Here is an 18,312-nt window from a genome sequence, read left to right as displayed (position 1 = left end):
TTTACCCCAATATCTGGCTCCAGGATTTTTATTAAAAGACCATTTTAGCAATTTGTGTTACATTTGTCCTTGATGAAAAAGGACACCAATAAAATAGAATGGACTCTTAGAAATTAAAAATGCTGTAAGTAAGCATTTTGTAAAAAGAATCAGTAAAAGACTAAGAGCACAAAGTTCAGGAATTCAATAAGGTAAACTAAATCAAAGATATGGAACATATAAGAGAGTAATAAAACTATTAAAAGATCAGTCCAGCATAGAGAGCAAGCAGAGGAAATATTTACACAAAAGATACTTGCACCTCCATGTTTATTTCAGCACTATTCAGACCAGGCAGAAGAAGAAGGCAACCCAGATGCATCGTCTCAGCAGATGAATGGATGAAGAAAAGAAAGTGTATGGAACACTCACCTGTTAAAGGTAAAATGTTGTCATTTGCAGCAATATGAACTGGAAAACCTTATTCTTGGCAAAAAAAAAAGAAGCAGAAATACAAATACCATATGTCCTCACTTATTTAAGGAAAATAATAAATCAACTTGTAAGAGTACAGAACAGTACAGGGATCTCTAAAGAAAAGAAAAAATGAAAGCAAGAGGGGACAAATAAATGAAGAGGGAACTGGGAAGAGGGGAAAAGTGTGGATGGACATCATGGATGCATGATGGATCTGTATATGGAAATACTAGCTTGAATTCTATTTATTTTCCAAATATGCATTAATAATTATAATAAAAGTAGAACTAAAAACTAATCATTTAAGTGTTATTTATTGCTGTTTTGTGATTTAATTTATGTTTGTTTCAGACAGGGTCTCATGTATCTCATGCTGATCTCAAATTCTCTGTGTAACCAAGAATAACTTTAAACTTCTGATCCTCCTGCCTCTACCTCCTTAAGTGCTGGGATTATTGGAATGCAGGACTGGGGGTTAAACCTTATCTTGCATACTAGATAAGGATTCTACCAACTGAGATACATCCCCAGGTTCTCATCACTTATTTAAATAAAAGATTTCAATACTTTTAATATAAAAGAAGCTCAATCTAGAAAATCTTCCCTACCTAATTGTCTTCCTAGAGCTAATTAAAACAAAATTATTGAAAATAATATCAAGTAAATAATATAATGAAATCTCCCAGGAAGAATGGGCTTCTAGATCAAAAAGGTCTACTAAAGGAAAAGTATAAGATGTGTTAAAGACTCATACACGGTCATATTCCATAGCATTAGAAATAAAGATAAGTAAAGCTGAAGATTCAGCTCAGTGGTAAAGGGGTAGTGTGAGGCCCTAAATTCAATCCCCAGTAACTCCCCCTCCCCATGAAAAGAAAGTAAACTTCAAAGGACTGAGGGAAATGATGTTTTCACCAAGATTGATACAGTCAAGATAGACTAAAGAGTTTCCCAACATGCAAAACATTAAGTATTTACCACACATGCCCTTTTCAGAGGCTAGAAGGAGATGTGCTCAACAAAATAAGTGAGAGAACAAATCAAGAAAAACGGGAGTCATGAGAGTTACGAATTGTAGTGAATCCAGTCCAGAAGAGAGGAAAGAAGAATTTGTAAGGTGAAAAGGGAGAATTCAGACAAATAGTTGTGTGGCACTCTTAAAAACCATAAGCTTAGATGGGACTAGAAGGCAAGGAGCCTCAAGGAAAACAAAGCTGATAAGGGATTTTACGGGTTTTATCATGTATAAAATTGTTTTGAGAGGATTTTACAGTCTTAGCAGGAAGCGTAGAATGACTTAGAGATGCAAATGAAAGGAAGTTTATTTTGTGTATAAGGTAAACTTGCTGGTATTATTGGAACACATGTCCTAAAGAAACTTGTGATTTCTGCAATATCATAACTGAAAATACTGCTGGGTGTAGAAGCCACTAACAGAAGTAAGAGGATCAGGAGTCCACAGCCATCAGTCTTGGCTACATAATAAATTTAAGGTATGTTGGGATTCATGAGACCCTGTCAGAGAGAGAGAGAGGCAGAGACAGAGAGAGAAACATACTTATATTTAACTAAAAGGAGTTAAATGTGACATTATCATATTGAGGATTGGAATCAGGATAAGAAAGTAAAAAAAAAAAAAAAAACAGGCGGTGGTGGCGCACGCCTTTAATCCCAGCACTCAGGAGCCAGAGCCAGGTGGATCTCTATGAGTTGAGGACAGCCTGGTCTACAGAGTGAGTTCCAGGACAGGACCAAAACTACACAGAGAAACCCTGTCTCGAAAAAATATATATATATGGGGGTGGGAGATGGCTCAACAGTTAAGAGAGCATACTGCTATTTCAAACAACCTGAGTTTGGCTTCAAGCACCCATGTCAGGTAGCCAGTAACTCCAGCCCATGGGGTCCAACTCCCTATTCTGAACTGTGTGGACTCCTGTACTCACATGTACATACTCACATACTCTCTCTCACACACACACACACACACACACACACACACACACACACACACGTATGGTCTTTACAAGAAAAAAGCCCCTAAACCACATGACAGTAAATACTTCTGATGAAGGGGAAGACGGAAACTTCAGAACAGCCTTTTTGTTTCTATAAACATTTCAGCACTTCCTGACTTTGAAATTGACATGTATCCATCTCTTTGATAGTGTATTTGTTTGGTTTTAGTCTTTATATTTTATCTTTTAAATGAGGCAAGAAATAAATTGTGTTTGAAACCTTTGCTATAGGTAATGAAGCTTATGTAGAGAAATTTCAGATTCACTGAAAGCTATTAGGCAAAATAATATATCCATATTTTAAAGACATTTATTTGACTTATGTGTATGTATGTAATCTGCATGGGTAAATGTGTGTCACATGCATGTAGGAGCCCACAGAGGCCAAAAAAACGTGTCATATTCCATGGAACTGGAATTATAGATGGCTATAAGCCATCATGTGGCTTCTGGGAACCAAACCCAGGTCCTCTGCAAGAGCAGCAATGCTCTTATCTACTAAGCCATCTCTCCCGCCTCTACATCCCTACTTTTTAATCAATTATATTATTTTAAGTATGAGTTATATCTAATACACTTGCTAATCCAGAACTCATTTGTTCACTCATTTATTTTTTCTCTGTGTTCATGTAAGCCTCATGTAGACAGGAGTAAGTAATATGCAGGTAAATGTTTAACACTGAATCTATAGCTACAATAAAAGCTTCATTTGTAGTGTTTTCTAGTTCTGGTCCTGTAAATGTTCTTTCCATGCCTGATTTCAAGCTACCAAAATGATTGCACCTATTTGCACCTATTTGGTTTTGGTGAACTGGCTCCAACATAGCACTGAGAGAAACTTTTCCTGTCTTTTCCCCTGTTTTCTCTCTCTGAACTTAATCGCAGTGCTTAGTGCATGGTGACTGTTCAATAAACAGCAGTTCACCTGTTGACTGAAAAAGAACAAACAACGTAAGCCCAGATATAGACCAATGTTGAATGAATGCAATCTGTCTAAGAAAACCATTTAAAATTCTCAAAGCCAAATAATGTCGACCACTGAAAATATTAAAAGACCCTCTGCTAATAATCAGAAAACTTTGAGAGAATGAGAAGCTGTATAAAGTCATTGCTCTTTGTGACTAAAAAGGTTCCATTGTGTATCTATACTACAACTTCTTTTTTTGTTTGTTTGTTTTTTGTTTTTTTTTTGTTTTTCGAGACAGGGTTTCTCTGTGTAGCTTTGCGCCTTTCCTGGAACTCACTTGGTAGTCCAGGCTGGCCTCAAACTCACAGGGATCTGCCTGCCTCTGCCTCCCGAGTGCTGGGATTAAAGGCGTGCGCCACCACCGCCCAGACACTACGACTTCTTTATGCATTCATCTGTTGATGGATACCTGAGCTATGAAATCATGTTTAGAGATTTTGTGAGAGCAGAAGGGCAACTGTCTACGGGGGACAAAGGGAATGAATGAGAGAGGGAAGGATGGGAGAGAACAAGATAAGGGATCTGCTCAAAGCTATTCTATACCTGAATGGAAAGAACCTTCTGGAGCCTGATCAGACAAATGTACTTCTTTGGTTTTTTGGGATAGGGTTTCTCTGTGTAGCTTTGGAGTCTGTCCTGGAACTCACTCTGTAGACCAGACAAACATTTTAAATTGAATTTTAAAAATGTAAAAGCTTTTAAAAATTAGCCAGGCCGTGGTAGTGCATGCCTTTAATCCCAGCACTCGAGAGGCAGAGGCAGGTGGATCTCTGTGAGTTCGAGGCCAGCCTGCTCTACAGAGTGAGTTCCAGGACAGGCACCAAAGTTACACAGAAAAACCCTGTCTCAAAAACAAATATCCAAAAAAAAAAGCCTTTAAAACTTAAAACAAAGCAAATACAGATAGCGGAAGTTAGACTGTAAGATGATGCTGTGTCACCATCAATCAATACCAAAGGAGAAAAAATATAAATGAAGACAAGAGAGAGCCAAGCATCCAGCTATTCAGTTTATACATGCTACTTTGTTTAGTCATCACAATAATCCCAAGACACAGGCCTCCCCATTTTACAGATGGGGAAACGAAGAGTCATAAACTCCAAGCAATTTTCTCAAAACAGTAAGGATGAAATCTAGCTTTCATGTTTTATATATATATATATTTTATTTTATAATTAACTTAATTTCACATATCAGCCACAGATTTCCCCGTCCTCCCTCCTCCTCCCCCCTAGCCCTCCCCCCAATCCACCCCCATTCCCATCTCCTCCAAGGCAAGGTCTCTCCTGGGGAGTCAGCCCAGCCTGGTAGACTCAGCCTAGGCAGGTCCAGTCCCCTCCTCCCTACTCCAAGGCTGAGCAAAGTGTCCCAGCATAGGCCCCAGGCTCCAAAAAGCCAGCCTGTGCACCAAGGACAGGTCACAGCTCTACTGCCTGGGAGCCTCCCAAACAGTTCAAGCTAATCAACTGTCTCACTTATCCAGAGGGCCTCATCGAGTTCCATAGGAGCTCCTCAGCCATTGGTTCACAGTTGATGCGTTTCCACTAGTTTGGCGATTTGTCCCTGTGATTTTTCCTATCATGGTCTCAATATCTCTCGCTCATACAATCCCTCCTCTCTCTCACCAATTGGACTCCCCAAGCTCCACCTGGGGCTCCCTGTGGATCTCTGCATCTGCTTCCATCAGACACTGGATGAGAGTTCTATCATGACAGCCAGGGTGTTCAGTCATCCGATCAGCAGAGCAGGTCAACTCAGGCACTCTCTCGACCATTGCCAGTAGTCTACTGTGGAGGTATCTTTGTGGATTTCTGGGGACCTCTCTAGCACTCTGTTTCTTCCTATCCCCCTGGGGACTTCATTCATCATGGTATCTCCCTCTCTGTTCTCCCACTCTGCTCCTGATCCAGCTGGGACCTCCCGTCATGTTTTCATTTTTTGCTTACTTTTAACTGACATGTTAAAATACAAAATTATACATGCTAATGAGATACCCAGTGATGGTTTTATACATGTTTACCTTCTATAATGTCTTTAAACATTATAGCATTTATGAGATAACTAACATAAATAAGGAATCATTCATATAATCTATCATTTAATAATGAAAATATTTTTTAAAATTCTTTCTTCTAGCCGGGCGGTGGTGGCACAGGCCTTTAATCCCAGCACTCGGGAGCCAGAGCCAGGTGGATCTCTGTGAGTTCGAGGTCAGCCTGGGCTACAGAGTCAGATCCAGGACAGGCACCAAAACTACACAGAGAAACCCTGTTTCGAAAAAAAAAAAATTCTTTCTTCTTCCTTTTGGAAAAACATGCTGCAGCATGGTATCTACAGCCATCCCATTATGCAGTTTCTTACTCCTACTGAGCTGCACCTACGTCTTCCTGGATCAACCTAGAGCTAGGGTTAGACCTAAGTTTGCCTCTCTCTCATTATAGTCTCTTCCGGCTATGCCAGTTCCCTTGAAAAATACCTTTAAGAAAAGTCATTTTTTTAATGGTGGTTTTGCTTATCAGAGACATGAGGTTAATTATCTCACCTCGTTTCTTTGCATTCTTCAGTTACACAGATTTAGCCTATGTACCTGAAAAGTGGGAGTAGAAATGCATGCAAGGAGGCTTTTTAGAAAAATAAGCTCTGTACTCTGTTGTAGCTCTCTATCTCCTTGTCTAAAGCAGAGTGCAGGGTGCCTAGCAACCAAGCTAATGGCGTCCTTTTTTTGGGGCATTAATTATCTTATGTTTTGCACAAGTTCAAAGGATTTGAATCAAATAACTAGAGTGCAAGGTCTGAGTTTTTTTTATCAATAGATATGTTCGAATATATGCACACCACACACACACACACACACACACATGCACGCACACGCATACCTCTTCTTCCCTGAATCCAATGACTAAAGGAGAAAGATGACTTCTCAGATTGTATTTATATGATGCTGTATCACTGGCTTCAAAGGCACAAAAATTAACAACCAGAACCTTTGTGTATAACTACAACACAAAATGACGGATCTGAGCAACTCCCTTAGCAAATTCAGGGAGTCCTGTAATTCCTAACTGCAATGAGCACTTGTTTTCAGGTGTTTGTATCCCCTATAAGAGAGCTTCCTAAGAGACACAGCGTTGGTGATGCAGAACAGTCCAGTACTATCAGTACTTTTGTGAGTCAGTTTTCTTAAAAGAAAAACAATCTGAGAAATCTTTGCTATCGAGGCAAAAATCATATGTAATCCTAAATTTCATCTGAATCACTTTTTCATAGAGAAACAACCAATAGTACAAAAAAATAAAAGCTGGTAAGACTCCTAGCAATAAATAGTGGAGAGGGTGCCTGAACTGGCCTTCCCCTGTAGTCAGATTGGTGACTACCCTAACTGTCATCATAGAACCTACATACAGTAACTGATGGAAGCAGATGCAGAGATCCACAGCTAAGTACTAGGCTAAGCTCCTGGAGTGCTGCTGAAGAGAGGGAGGGATGATATAAGCAAGGGAGAGGTCAAGATCACGATGGAAAAAAAACACAGAGACAGCTGACCCGAGCTAGTGGGAGCCCATGGACTCTGGACTGACAGCTGGGGAATATGCATGGGACTGAACTAGTTCCTCTGAATGTGGGTGACAGTTGTGTGGCTTGATCTGTTTGTGGGGCCCCTGGCAGTGGGTCCAGGATTTATCCCAGGTGCATGAACTGGCTTTTTGGAGCCCATTCCCTATGGAGGGTTACCTTGCTGAGTCTTGATGCAGGGGGAGGGGCTAGGCCCTGCCTCAACTTGGTAGCCAGACTTTGTTGACTCCCCAAGGAAGGCCTTACCCTCCCTGAGAAGTGGATTGGGGACTGGATAGGGAGAAGTAGGGAGCAGAAGTGGGGAACTGTGGTTGGTATGTAAAATTTAAAAAATAAATAAATAAAAAGAAAAGAGAAGTGAGAAAAAGCTGAATTAACAGCATGTCATTGGGGAATGTGAGAATTAGACACAATCTCCCTTCTTCTTGGCTAATTGAATTTCAGTTTTGTTCATACTGTTGGCAACTATAGACTATATCACAGTGATCTTATTCCTCTCTCCAGATTATTGTGACAAAGAAGGTCTGGGGAAAGTCTACATGGGTAACTTCTGAGGAATATTTTCTGTCTTCAACAGAGATACAAGAACAGAACCTTCCTGTTTTGCATTTCTGAACATCTATACCTGTGTATAATGTCTGGAACTGTGGCAGTCATTTGGGGACCTTAAGGTGACTTGCAAAGTGCTAACAGTGAAAAACTGGATGACATTATTGATTTGCTGGACTGATCACCACTTGAGCTCTCTGTTTCACATTTTGCAAAATAACAATTATTAAAGACAACACATGTTGAGTCCTCTGTTATTTATAGTGAGAATCAATAGCACTGATATAAAATCCTTAATAAATTCTTGAACTTTGAAATTTATCCATATGACATTCTAACTGCCTTTGAAAATGCTTACTGTCTGTGTCTAACTTCCAACCTATAGAAACTACCACATGGGCTGGAAGTGGGTGCACATAACTCAAATTTTCACATTTGGGAAATAGAAGCAAGAGGATTGCAAGTCCCAGGCCAGCATCTGCTACAATGAGGCCTTGTCCAGAAAGAAAGAAAAGAAAGGAAGGAAGGAAGGAAGGAAGGAAGGAAGGAAGGAAGGAAGGGAGGAAGGAAGGAAGGAAGGAAGGAAGGAAGGAAGGAAGGAAGGAAGGAAGGAAGGAAGAAAGGAAGAAAGGAAGAAAGGAAGGAAGGCAGGCTGGGGGCAGGGAGGGGAAAGGTAGAAATTTTAGGAAGGAAGAAAGGAAGGGAGGGAAAGAGGAGGGAGGGAGAAAGGGAGGAGATAAGGAAGGGAGGAAGGAAGGAGGGTAGGAAAGAAGGAAGTGACAGAAGCAGGGAGGGAGGGAAGGAGGGAGGGAGAAAGGAAAGGAGTGAGGGAAGAAGAGAGAGGAGAAGCTTCCATGTGTATTTCTCTAGCACAAACACCTCCTTTGCTTTCCTGTCTTCCTCTTTCTTCTGTCTTTGCTCTCTACACACTTCTCTACCTTCTTCCCCTTCCACTCCTTTTTATTTCTCCAGCCTTTAGTAACTTTAACCTTTATGTATGTATGTATGTATGTACGTATTGTGTGTGTGAGTGTGTGTGTGTAGGTGTGTGTGTGTGTGTGTGTGTTTATTTATTTATTTATTTATTTATTTATTTATTTATTTATTTTTATTTTTCGAGACAGGGTTTCTCTGTGTAGCTTTGCGCCTTTCCTGGAACTCACTTGGTAGCCCAGGCTGGCCTCGAACTCACAGAGATCCGCCTGGCTCTGCCTCCCAAGTGCTGGGATTAAAGGCGTGCGCCACCACCGCCCGGCTGTGTGTGTGTGTGTGTGTGTGTGTGTGTGTGTGTGTGTGTGTGTGTGTGTTTATAAAACCTAAGTAGAACCTGCTCAATTTGTATAATGTTCCTTGTTCCTTGTAGGTATGTTTTCAGGGCTGGCCATTTTGGCAGTAGACAACTGACTGGTGTCCTTCCTGGGGAAAACCACATCTCCTGCTCCCAAGCTTTCCTCTGTTGCTTATAGTTACAGCCCACTGTCTTATCTTGCTGATGAATTGGTTCCAAACTTGGATCACAAGAAAGACTTCTATTTTATTAGCTCCCCTTGAACAGCCCCAGCATATGTTAAAATAAGTTTTGGTTTCCGAGTTTCTAGTTACCAGAGAGAAGAGAAAGCTGGCAGAATTGGGGAAATGTTGGCAGCTATTCATCTGACAGGGACTTCTCAGAATTATGTGGTAAGGGGGGGGGGGGGGAAAGCCATTCATTTTCTTAATATATATATATATATATATATATATATATATATATATATATTCTTGGCTTATGCCAACTTGTGAGTGTGCACTTACTTGGTGTGAATCAAGCTTGTCAGGAATTTCTCCACTGGCTGCTGCTTCTGAATAGGCTTCATAGAAGGTCTTTTCATGGGAGTCCATTGTAATAGTCAACACGGCATCGTAGGCTTCGCGGAGTTTTTGATTGTTCCTCAGGACCTGGTAGGGGGTGTGCTTATAAGGTAAGCTGTAGAGCAGCACGTCATAGGGGACAAAGACGTAAGTCCCATCAGTCATTTTCAGATCATGAGCCAATTCCAAGAAGTGTGTCTGAGTCTCTCCCCCAATCAAGGCTGAATGCATACACATGATGATTACTGAAACCAGGGGGAAAAGGTTAGGTAGTAAAACGTAGAGGCAGAAACCAAACAAGAGAAATAAATAAATGTGTTCCAACCAATCACTTCGAAATGATTCCTTTCCTATGCCCACGGGATGAACAAGATACTGAGGTCCTAAGTTAAGGCTGAATAAGTTGCATATAGAGGCAAGAAGGACATGTCTACAGGCTGCAGAGCCTAATTCTAAAGAGCAACAATAGTATAACTTGGGGGCAGAAAACTACGAGTCCCTAAGGTTGAAAGGCCTATCGAGGTTATACACTGATAGTGCTAAGTATAGCTGTGTACTTCTGGGTGAATGACTTATCCTCACTGAGCCTCCAGATGGCAACACTTCATGAAGAGGTAGTGATAATGTAAGGAGAAAACTCACAAGGTGGGTCTAGTATCTACTCTTGTATCTAAGAAGGATAGATGGGGAGAGAGGCCCATAGTCACTATGGCTTTCTGCTGTCCACTCATTACAAACACGCACTCCAGCATATTTTGACTAATGTCCCCTGCGCTTACCAAAAGCCATTATAGACCATGAATGGCACTAACACATACTCATCCATAAATGCTACTAATATTGTGGATGATATGTTCAATTTTTTCAACCTAACTTCCCTATAATTGGAATTACTTCGCACTCAATTTAATTCTTTCTAGACTTATGAAACTATGTTGTTTGGCAAGGCTATGCTAGAATGGACTGGATTAGAGGGGGCCACGGTTGAAGAATGGCAGCTAGATCATGAGACCGCAAGTCTTATATCCAATTTTGTCCTTGGCATGCTAAATGAGTTTAGTTTAAGCCCACTTGTGCTTCAGTGCCCACATCTTTAAAATGCAGATTCCAATGCATTTCACAGGTACATTGAGGAGTTTAATTACATAATGCCTGGCAAGGACTCTGAGCTCCTTGAAGAAAAGCAGAAGGCCTATCACCACTGGTAAATATTAATTATACATGCTTCTATGGAACCTTTAACCTGAGGAACTAAGTGTGCTTAACTGCTTCCAATGACTGGTCTTTGGCCTTACCGTATTGCTTCGTGTGTTTTCAAAAGCTTTCTTTACACTTTTTAAATACTCCTGAAAAGTTTTGCTTTGGAACTAGAGCTGCCACTCCTCAATTATAAGCCACCCGGGAACTTTTAAAGTAGATTTTTTTATTGTTTCTTTGTTTTTCGAGATAGGTTTTCTCTGCGCAGCTCTGGCTATCCGGGAATTCTCTTTGTAGACCAGGCTAACCTCAGACTCAGAAATCTGCCTGCCTCTGTCTCCTGAGTGCTGGGAGTAAAGGCGTGTGGCTTAAACTGCTGGCTTGAGATGGATATTAAAGATACACACACAACACCGGGCGGTGGTGGCACATGCCTTTAATCCCAGCACTCGGGAGGCAGAGGCAGGCGGATCTCTGTGAGTTCGAGGCCAGCCTGGGCTACCAAGTGAGTTCCAGGAAAGGCGCAAAGCTACACAGAGAAACCCTGTCTTGAAAAACCAAAAAAAAAAAAAAAGATACACACACAAAACATACATACAACTCAGCCAAACGAGTTTTTAAATGACCACTAGTTCCTGGAAAATAAATACTTCAAGAGGATCTACGTGTATCCCAATGCTCAGACCTTCCTTTGAATGCTCTAAGGAGATCTTTGGAGCGATCTCATGAGCCACACAACGAATTCAACTTCAGCTATAGATAACCACACACTATAGAATGGGAAAATATGGCACCAGAGAGGTTTGGCAAGTCAAGAGTTGGGCTTAGGAAGAGAAATGAAAACTACCATCACCCTCTCTGTTTGACCACACCATCAACCATGAATTCATTTGATCTAATGAGCCAAGTTGAAGGGGGCAGGGTGAGCTAAACCATGTGCTTTAGTTAGTGGCTAGTTCATCAGTATTCCCCGGCCAGGAAGTCAGTGTCGGCATTTCTCCTGACTTGGTTATCAAACACGGCTCCATTTAATTCCCTTAAGGAATATTGAGATCACTGTGTGGAAAACATTAAATAGGATGAAGTATTTTGTGTTTATTAAGATACAAATATTTCCAAGCATTCAGTGGGAGCTATTATGACGTGCCATCCAGACACATCCACCTCAGGACTGACACACTCCCCCAGCTGCTGAGAATGTTAGCATGTGATAGCTAATGCCTCACCAATAATTAACCTCAGCTGAAGAGAGCCGCCTCTCACAAGGTCACAAGCCTTTAGCAGTGAACTGAAGCTGGCGGGGGTTGACTCACACGGAGCCTATGGTTACATTTTCTGGACATCTGTAAGCCAGTAAACAACATGTTATTAGCTTGAAATTGGCCATAGTGAAGGTGATTTACTCTATGGAAATCAGCAAACTACAAATCAGGGCTTTCTCATTCCTGGGAAGAGGCTTGCTAAAACAATTATTAGCACATTGTACCCATTCTTTGAGTCAGCCTACACCTAATGAGCAATTTACACGGAGTTGTCCCAGCTCCAGAGCACCCCTTAAGGATTGGGTGAGGCCTTTGTTGCTAATTCTTCCCACCTAATTTTCTAGCTTTCTCTTCCTCATGAGTGTTATACTTGAAAATAATCACCAATAAACTTCATGCACTCAAAGTTACATCTAACACCAACTTCAAGCCACCCTATACCCTAAACTGGCTTCTATTTGTTGCCTTAGTTTGTATATGACAGCTTCTTCTATGAAACTGTGGACTTCTTTGGGTCAGAGACTGGGTCCTTTTTATCTCTGCACCTGGATACACACACACACACACACACACACACACACACACACGCACGCACGCACGCACGCACGCACGCACGCACGCACGCACACATACCCACGCACACACAATTGTTTAGATGAACACTTGCATGCTAGCAAATTCCTGGGAGAAAAGAGTCTGCATTCATGTATTTTTTTAAGGGTTCCATGAGGTATATGAGACATGGACATATTTGCATTAATAAGAAAGCAGAACAATAGGAAGATATACTCTTGGGTAAGTAGACACTCGCAATCTTATATTTAATGCCAAGTGCCATTATCTTACCCCTCAATCTGAATCTCTTTTTTTCATTGCCACATATAAATGACATTTTTTTAAAAAAGGGGGTCCAAATTTCCAAAACTAGGAAGACTATTTAAGAGTATCTAACTCAACCTTTCCCTCTCATTTTTAGCTGAAAAAATGGAAACCTTGAGAGGGTTAATGATCTCAGGCCTCTATTTTTGCAAGGCAAGAACTTGCCATTGAACACAATTAAAGTGGAAAGCATAAACACTGAATTCAAGCAACAGCATCTTAATTTAATAGATTGAGTGCTTCATGCACAGGGATTTATGGACGCATCTGTTCTACGAGATGGTTTTCACTAAATAGCTTTTATTATCTCAAAATTACATTCATTAAAATGGGATTTGACCTCTAAGTTGTTGTCAGAAAAGGATTAGTATACAGAAAACTTAAATCCTAGACAAGGTTTAGGTCAACAGGTGGTCACCAAGTAATATTAATTTGTAAGTTTCCATCTTGATTGTTAACAGTCAAGCCCTTCTATAGCCAAAACAAGGACCAGAAAACACCCCCTCCGGAGATCATATCTTACAAGAATGATAGGAGCACTTTCTCTGGTACATGTGCACTCCACTTGAGCTGCCTAGCAACCAAATCTTCAGACCGCGGCGCTGCCTGGGGTAAGCTATGTAGGACCTTCTCTCACTTTCCCTGTTTCTACAAAGGACTATCATGAAAACCCAGGGACAGCCAGGCCCTGGGTTCCTCACTTCTTCTTTCTCTTCCTATAAGGAAAGGCTCTACCCACTACTTCCTTGCGATAGATTGTTTGTATTCTTCATAGGGCAAAGCTTTCAGACACTGTTCTGCATGCCTATGATCCCAGGACGAGAGAGAAGTGGGCAGGATGCTCTTGATGAAGTGTTACAGTGCATGGCCATCCTGAGCTATACATAACAAGTTCAAGGTTAGCCTGAGATACACAGGAAGGCCCCGTCTAAAACAAAACAAAACAAAACAAAACAAAACAAAAGAAACCAAATATCCAGCAGTTCTCACTTTATCTCACAGACACACTGACTATAGAATCCTCTGTGGAGAAAACGGGGGTCTGGTTTTCACACCTTGTGAGATGGGATTGGTTCCACGAACTAGTCCTAAAGAAGCCTTTGGGACCATACTCACGTTCATGAAACCTCAATGAACAGAAACCCCCATTCTTCTGCCCTCCACCTGCATTTGGGACTTGGGTGTGCTGTTTTCTTCCCCTGCCATTCATTTTAGCCTATTTCAGTTTAATGATTTGCTCAGACTGAAGGGAGAGCAGAGCACAGGAGGGGAGAGGCAGAGAGGCCACAGAGCGGAGGAAGCTTAGAGGCTTCCTCTAGTGCTGGGTCTTCAATGATTTGACCATTGCTGAGAGTGGATCTGCTCATAAGGGCAAGTGGTCTTCTCACCGTTCATATTTATGCACACTTAAATTTATCGATAGGGAACTCTATACTAAAATCCCTAAGAGGACTAACACCCTTCACCCCAGTACGGCCAACATCACTGTCATTAGTGTTGGAAACGGGGCTTAAACCTGGCACACTTGGGAGCACTTAAAATCATTTCATCATTTCATTCTTTCCTAGAATTAAGAAAGAATAACAGAAACCATATGTATGCAGAGAACACGGACTCCCTAGTGCATGTGTTTTAGGAACACATCTCAAGCAGAGAGGAAGCGACGAAGTCCTTTTACAGTGATGTTAATGGGCCAGCAGGGTGAGCATCACTTGGGAACTTACTAGAAATCCATATTCTGGACCACACCCCAGCTTCTCTGAATCAGAAACTTTGGAGAAGGAACTTAGCAAAGTGTTTGAAGAAGCCCTTAGGGAAGTCCTGATGCTCACTTAGATTTGAGAGCCACTACGTCAGATAATCCTGAAGACACATACCTCAGCTGTCCCATTCACTAGCTGTGAACACCAGGCAAGTTTCTTACCCTTCTGCCTCAGAGGTCTTATCCATAGAAATAGAAGAGTCATCAGCGTTAGTTTATAGGGGCATTGAAAGAATTGAATGAAGCAGTCCATGTAAAGTCCTTTCAAAATGCCTAGGATATAATAAATTCTCCATAAATACTAGGGGTTATCAGTTATTCCTTTATGTGCAAGGATGTAATCAATGTAAAGAAGCTGGTCAGGCCCTGGCTATAAAGACAGAAAACTGTATCTAGTTTGAGGAGAACAAGAGAAGGCGATTTTGACTGCCACAATAAAGCAATTCCCATTTGGAAAGATTTAAAGGAAACCCCAAATGGTGGACAACCAGGTAAACTCAAATTGAAAGGATTGCCAACTAAGAAGACAGGAGGGATTGAAATCATCATTTGAAAAGTCCTCTGCCAGCTCGAGGTAAGGCCTCCTGCTGGCCTTTGTAGGAATAAGAAAAGGAACCCTCCTGGGTAGATGCAATTCCTCAGGTGCTTTGCATGGCCAGTGAATGCTCCTTTGTGCCAAGGGACAAAAATCTCCAGCAGGGCTCATGTTTGGAGGAGCAGAGAGTGGATGGAAGTTAGACCCCCATATCCACTCTGCTAGGTTCCCAGGCACAGGGTCCACACAGTATTCCTGACTGCAAACTGAGGTTTTTGTCTTTGATTAACACCTCCACTTGACTTTGTTAGAAATAAAGATATAAAGGTTATTGGCAATCGCTTCCAAGATTTAAAAGAAAAGAGCTGATAACCTTGAAAAGGCTGAATCCCCCTACTCTGAGGCTTTATTGCCCCTATCATCTGGTGTTAACAATGCCTACACCTATCTACTTGCTCTTGTGAGCATCACAGATATTGTAAACTTCGAAGAAGAAAAAAAAAGACAAAAAACCCAACTCCTGCAAAGTACTAACAAATGAGATGGCCAGTGTGTAAATACCTTGTAAACTGTAGAGCGCTGCTTACGTGTAAGGTAGAACGAATAATGGTTTCTTTTGTTGTCTCTGTGACCCAACATCTAAAAAAGCCTCTGCTCTTTCCCTTTCTAAAAGTCTGTAGCTATATTATTGTCACTTTACTGTTTAATTGACCATTGCCTCCATGCTGTGTAAACATGATTCAGACTTGTTTCTGAGAAAGACACTTCCTCTAACTCCAGTGAAGCACCAGTCATCCGGCCTAATTGGAAACATTCATTTACAAGAGACAGAAGTGGCATATGGACCAAAGCCGGCTCTTCTCTCCCCTCCATCCCTATCACCATCACCAGTCCCACCAGCCACTACCACTGTCACGCAGGAGCGCCATCACTGTTACTGTGAGCCAACCTTCCCACTACTGCCAGATCTCTTCCCAGAAAGGGGTCCCTTCCCACTGTAGTCGGTGTGCCATTGAGTTACTTGATCATCCCATGGAGAACTCCCGTCTTGGGTTACAACACTTGGAGCTCTTGCTTTCTCAGCCTAACAAGACCTGTTTTCTCTTCTGCCGCTGCCACATCTCACCTACCAGTCGGCACAGACTCAAATCCCAACACTAAACTGTACCAGTTGTGGGAGCCACATACTCCTCTGCCCACTCTACACAGAGATACATGCAATCACACTCAGTCTACAGTCCAGCTTACAGCCCAATTTCTCTGCTTCCACACCCAATCACATCGTAACTCACATCAGTGAGGTCCTGGGACACCTCATCTGAGTTTGCTTATGTTTGTCAGAAACAGAGAAAAATAATCCAGGAGCACAGAAATGTATCTTTACCCCCCGATATTGTGTCTTTCAGAGTCCTCCTCCTCCTCCTCCACCTGCTACAGTCAACCTTCTTACAATAGGGGCTTTCATTGCTCCTTAAACAGTCTCTGTTGAGGTCTCCTCATTCTCAAAATTCCCATGCCTTTAGGGGGCCGATTCATATCATCATCAAACAGACATTCAGACTAAACAAAGGTTAAGGCAAGGATGCCCGGTCACTTCAAATGATGAACATTTATTTGCATTCTAATTACCATAAAGGCAGCGGCTCTGAAGTCTGCTTGTGCTTTAGAAGTACCTGGGAAGCTACTTAAAAGACCTTTGCTAGAGGGCCCACCACAGGCCAGTTCAATTCAAGTCTCTGGAGGTAGCTTCAGTCATTTTGAAAAGATGCCCAGGTAATTCTAGTGGTCAGCTAATGCAAGAACTCTTGGAAAAAAAAAGAGGTAGGCTTCCAATGGTAAGACAACAAGATGCATGTTTGTACCTCTCTACCTCAAAGGAACTGGTGGTGGTTAACACTCAATACTAATTCCTCTCAGTTTGAAAACAAAAGAGCCTTGGGGCCTGGATTTCTTTCACATTTCATGATTGGGACCAAAATATGAGTATGGTATTTAGAATGAGTGGGATACGACACACCCATGGAAGGTAAACTCCTAAGAGACATAGGACTTCATGAAGCTCTCTAACTTACTATAAAGTTCTGATATTTACTATACAGTTCTGATATATGTTGTTTTGTTTCTAGCATGGCTCTTCTCTGGAAACAATTTTCTATTTTTAAAAATAAGTCTGTGCTCGGCAAGTACTACATTCTGTTATGAAGTAATCAGAGCCACACTGACCGCCTAACACTGAAGATTTTATAGACTGGAGTTTACAGACTGGAGGACTACTGTAGATCCTGGAACTAAATCTTCTGGCCTTCATCTGCCCGCAACGATCATAATTAAGGTCCAATAGTGGAGACACTTGAAATTTAAAATGGATTCTGGCTATAAGCCAGGCCTAAGATGGACCGTTCTCTAGCAAGTCCATTGTTGCGTTAAAGAAATGAATGGGGACCAGGACTAATCCTAGAAGCAATCAGTTTGACAAGTGGTTTCTGAGCTACAGGTCCTGAAGTGATGGAGTGGCTGCAGTTTGACAATGGGCATTGTTCCCATATATCACTGCCACTTCCAGAGGAAGGTAAAGAGGAGATTTCTTTTACAAACCAAATAAAGTGGATGGAAAAGAAAATATCAAAAGCAAGTGTCAAAAATGTAAGAAAAAAAAAAAGAAAAAAGATCTGATTCTAAAGAACAAGGAAGGTTCCCTCCCCAAATCAACTCAAATCCTGTTAGTAATTGCAGCTTCCGTGAGTCAGGTCCTCTGTAGTACACTTTGCCTATTTCCTCTGCAAGAATCATTTCTGAGCACAAAGCTTCCCTTGAAACGAGAGGCATATTAACACAAAACCTGCTTTGCAATGTTTCCTCATCACCTAAGTGCCCTCCATACCAATGAGCTCCATGCTGCAGGCATAAGAATCCCACTTTAGGAGAAGAGAGGTTCTAAGTGAGATGTGATGATGCACGATACTGGGCACCTATGAAGGGACGACTCAGAAGAGAGTCAAAAGCGGATCTCCACTCCATGATTAAAAAAAAAAAAAAAAAAAACAGACAAAAATGAAAGCACAAGAGTGCATTGTTGTGGTCCTCAGAACAAAGACAAGGTGTGGCTGCATCCTCTTGATGCCATTCTTCTACACCAGCTGCTGAGATCAGGTGCTGGTGCACAAGGGTATTTTGACCCTTCTCGAAATCCCTATTAAGTTCCTAAGATTGGCTCTGCTGAAGCCACATTCTTGGGGTTTGAGTATCTGTGAGGAAGGCATGCA

The 18,312-nt window shown here is 41.6% G+C and overlaps 1 protein-coding gene across 1 annotated transcript in view; it reads right to left on the bottom strand.

Moving 5' to 3' along the window:
* The window catches only part of Gucy2f (guanylate cyclase 2F, retinal), a 98,053-nt gene that overhangs the window by 77,581 nt on the left and 2,160 nt on the right, over positions 1 to 18,312 (bottom strand). Inside the window, exon 3 of the mRNA XM_076561562.1 lies at positions 9,358 to 9,659. Coding sequence (XP_076417677.1) covers positions 9,358 to 9,659 — 302 coding nt within the window. The remainder of the gene's footprint in view (positions 1 to 9,357; positions 9,660 to 18,312) is intronic.

The sequence above is a fragment of the Peromyscus maniculatus genome, chromosome X (genome assembly GCF_049852395.1).
Source record: "Peromyscus maniculatus bairdii isolate BWxNUB_F1_BW_parent chromosome X, HU_Pman_BW_mat_3.1, whole genome shotgun sequence".
Classification (NCBI taxonomy): Eukaryota; Metazoa; Chordata; class Mammalia; order Rodentia; family Cricetidae; genus Peromyscus; species Peromyscus maniculatus.
The sequence above is the reverse complement of the archived record's forward strand: the minus strand, read 5'-3'. Positions and strand labels throughout refer to the sequence as shown.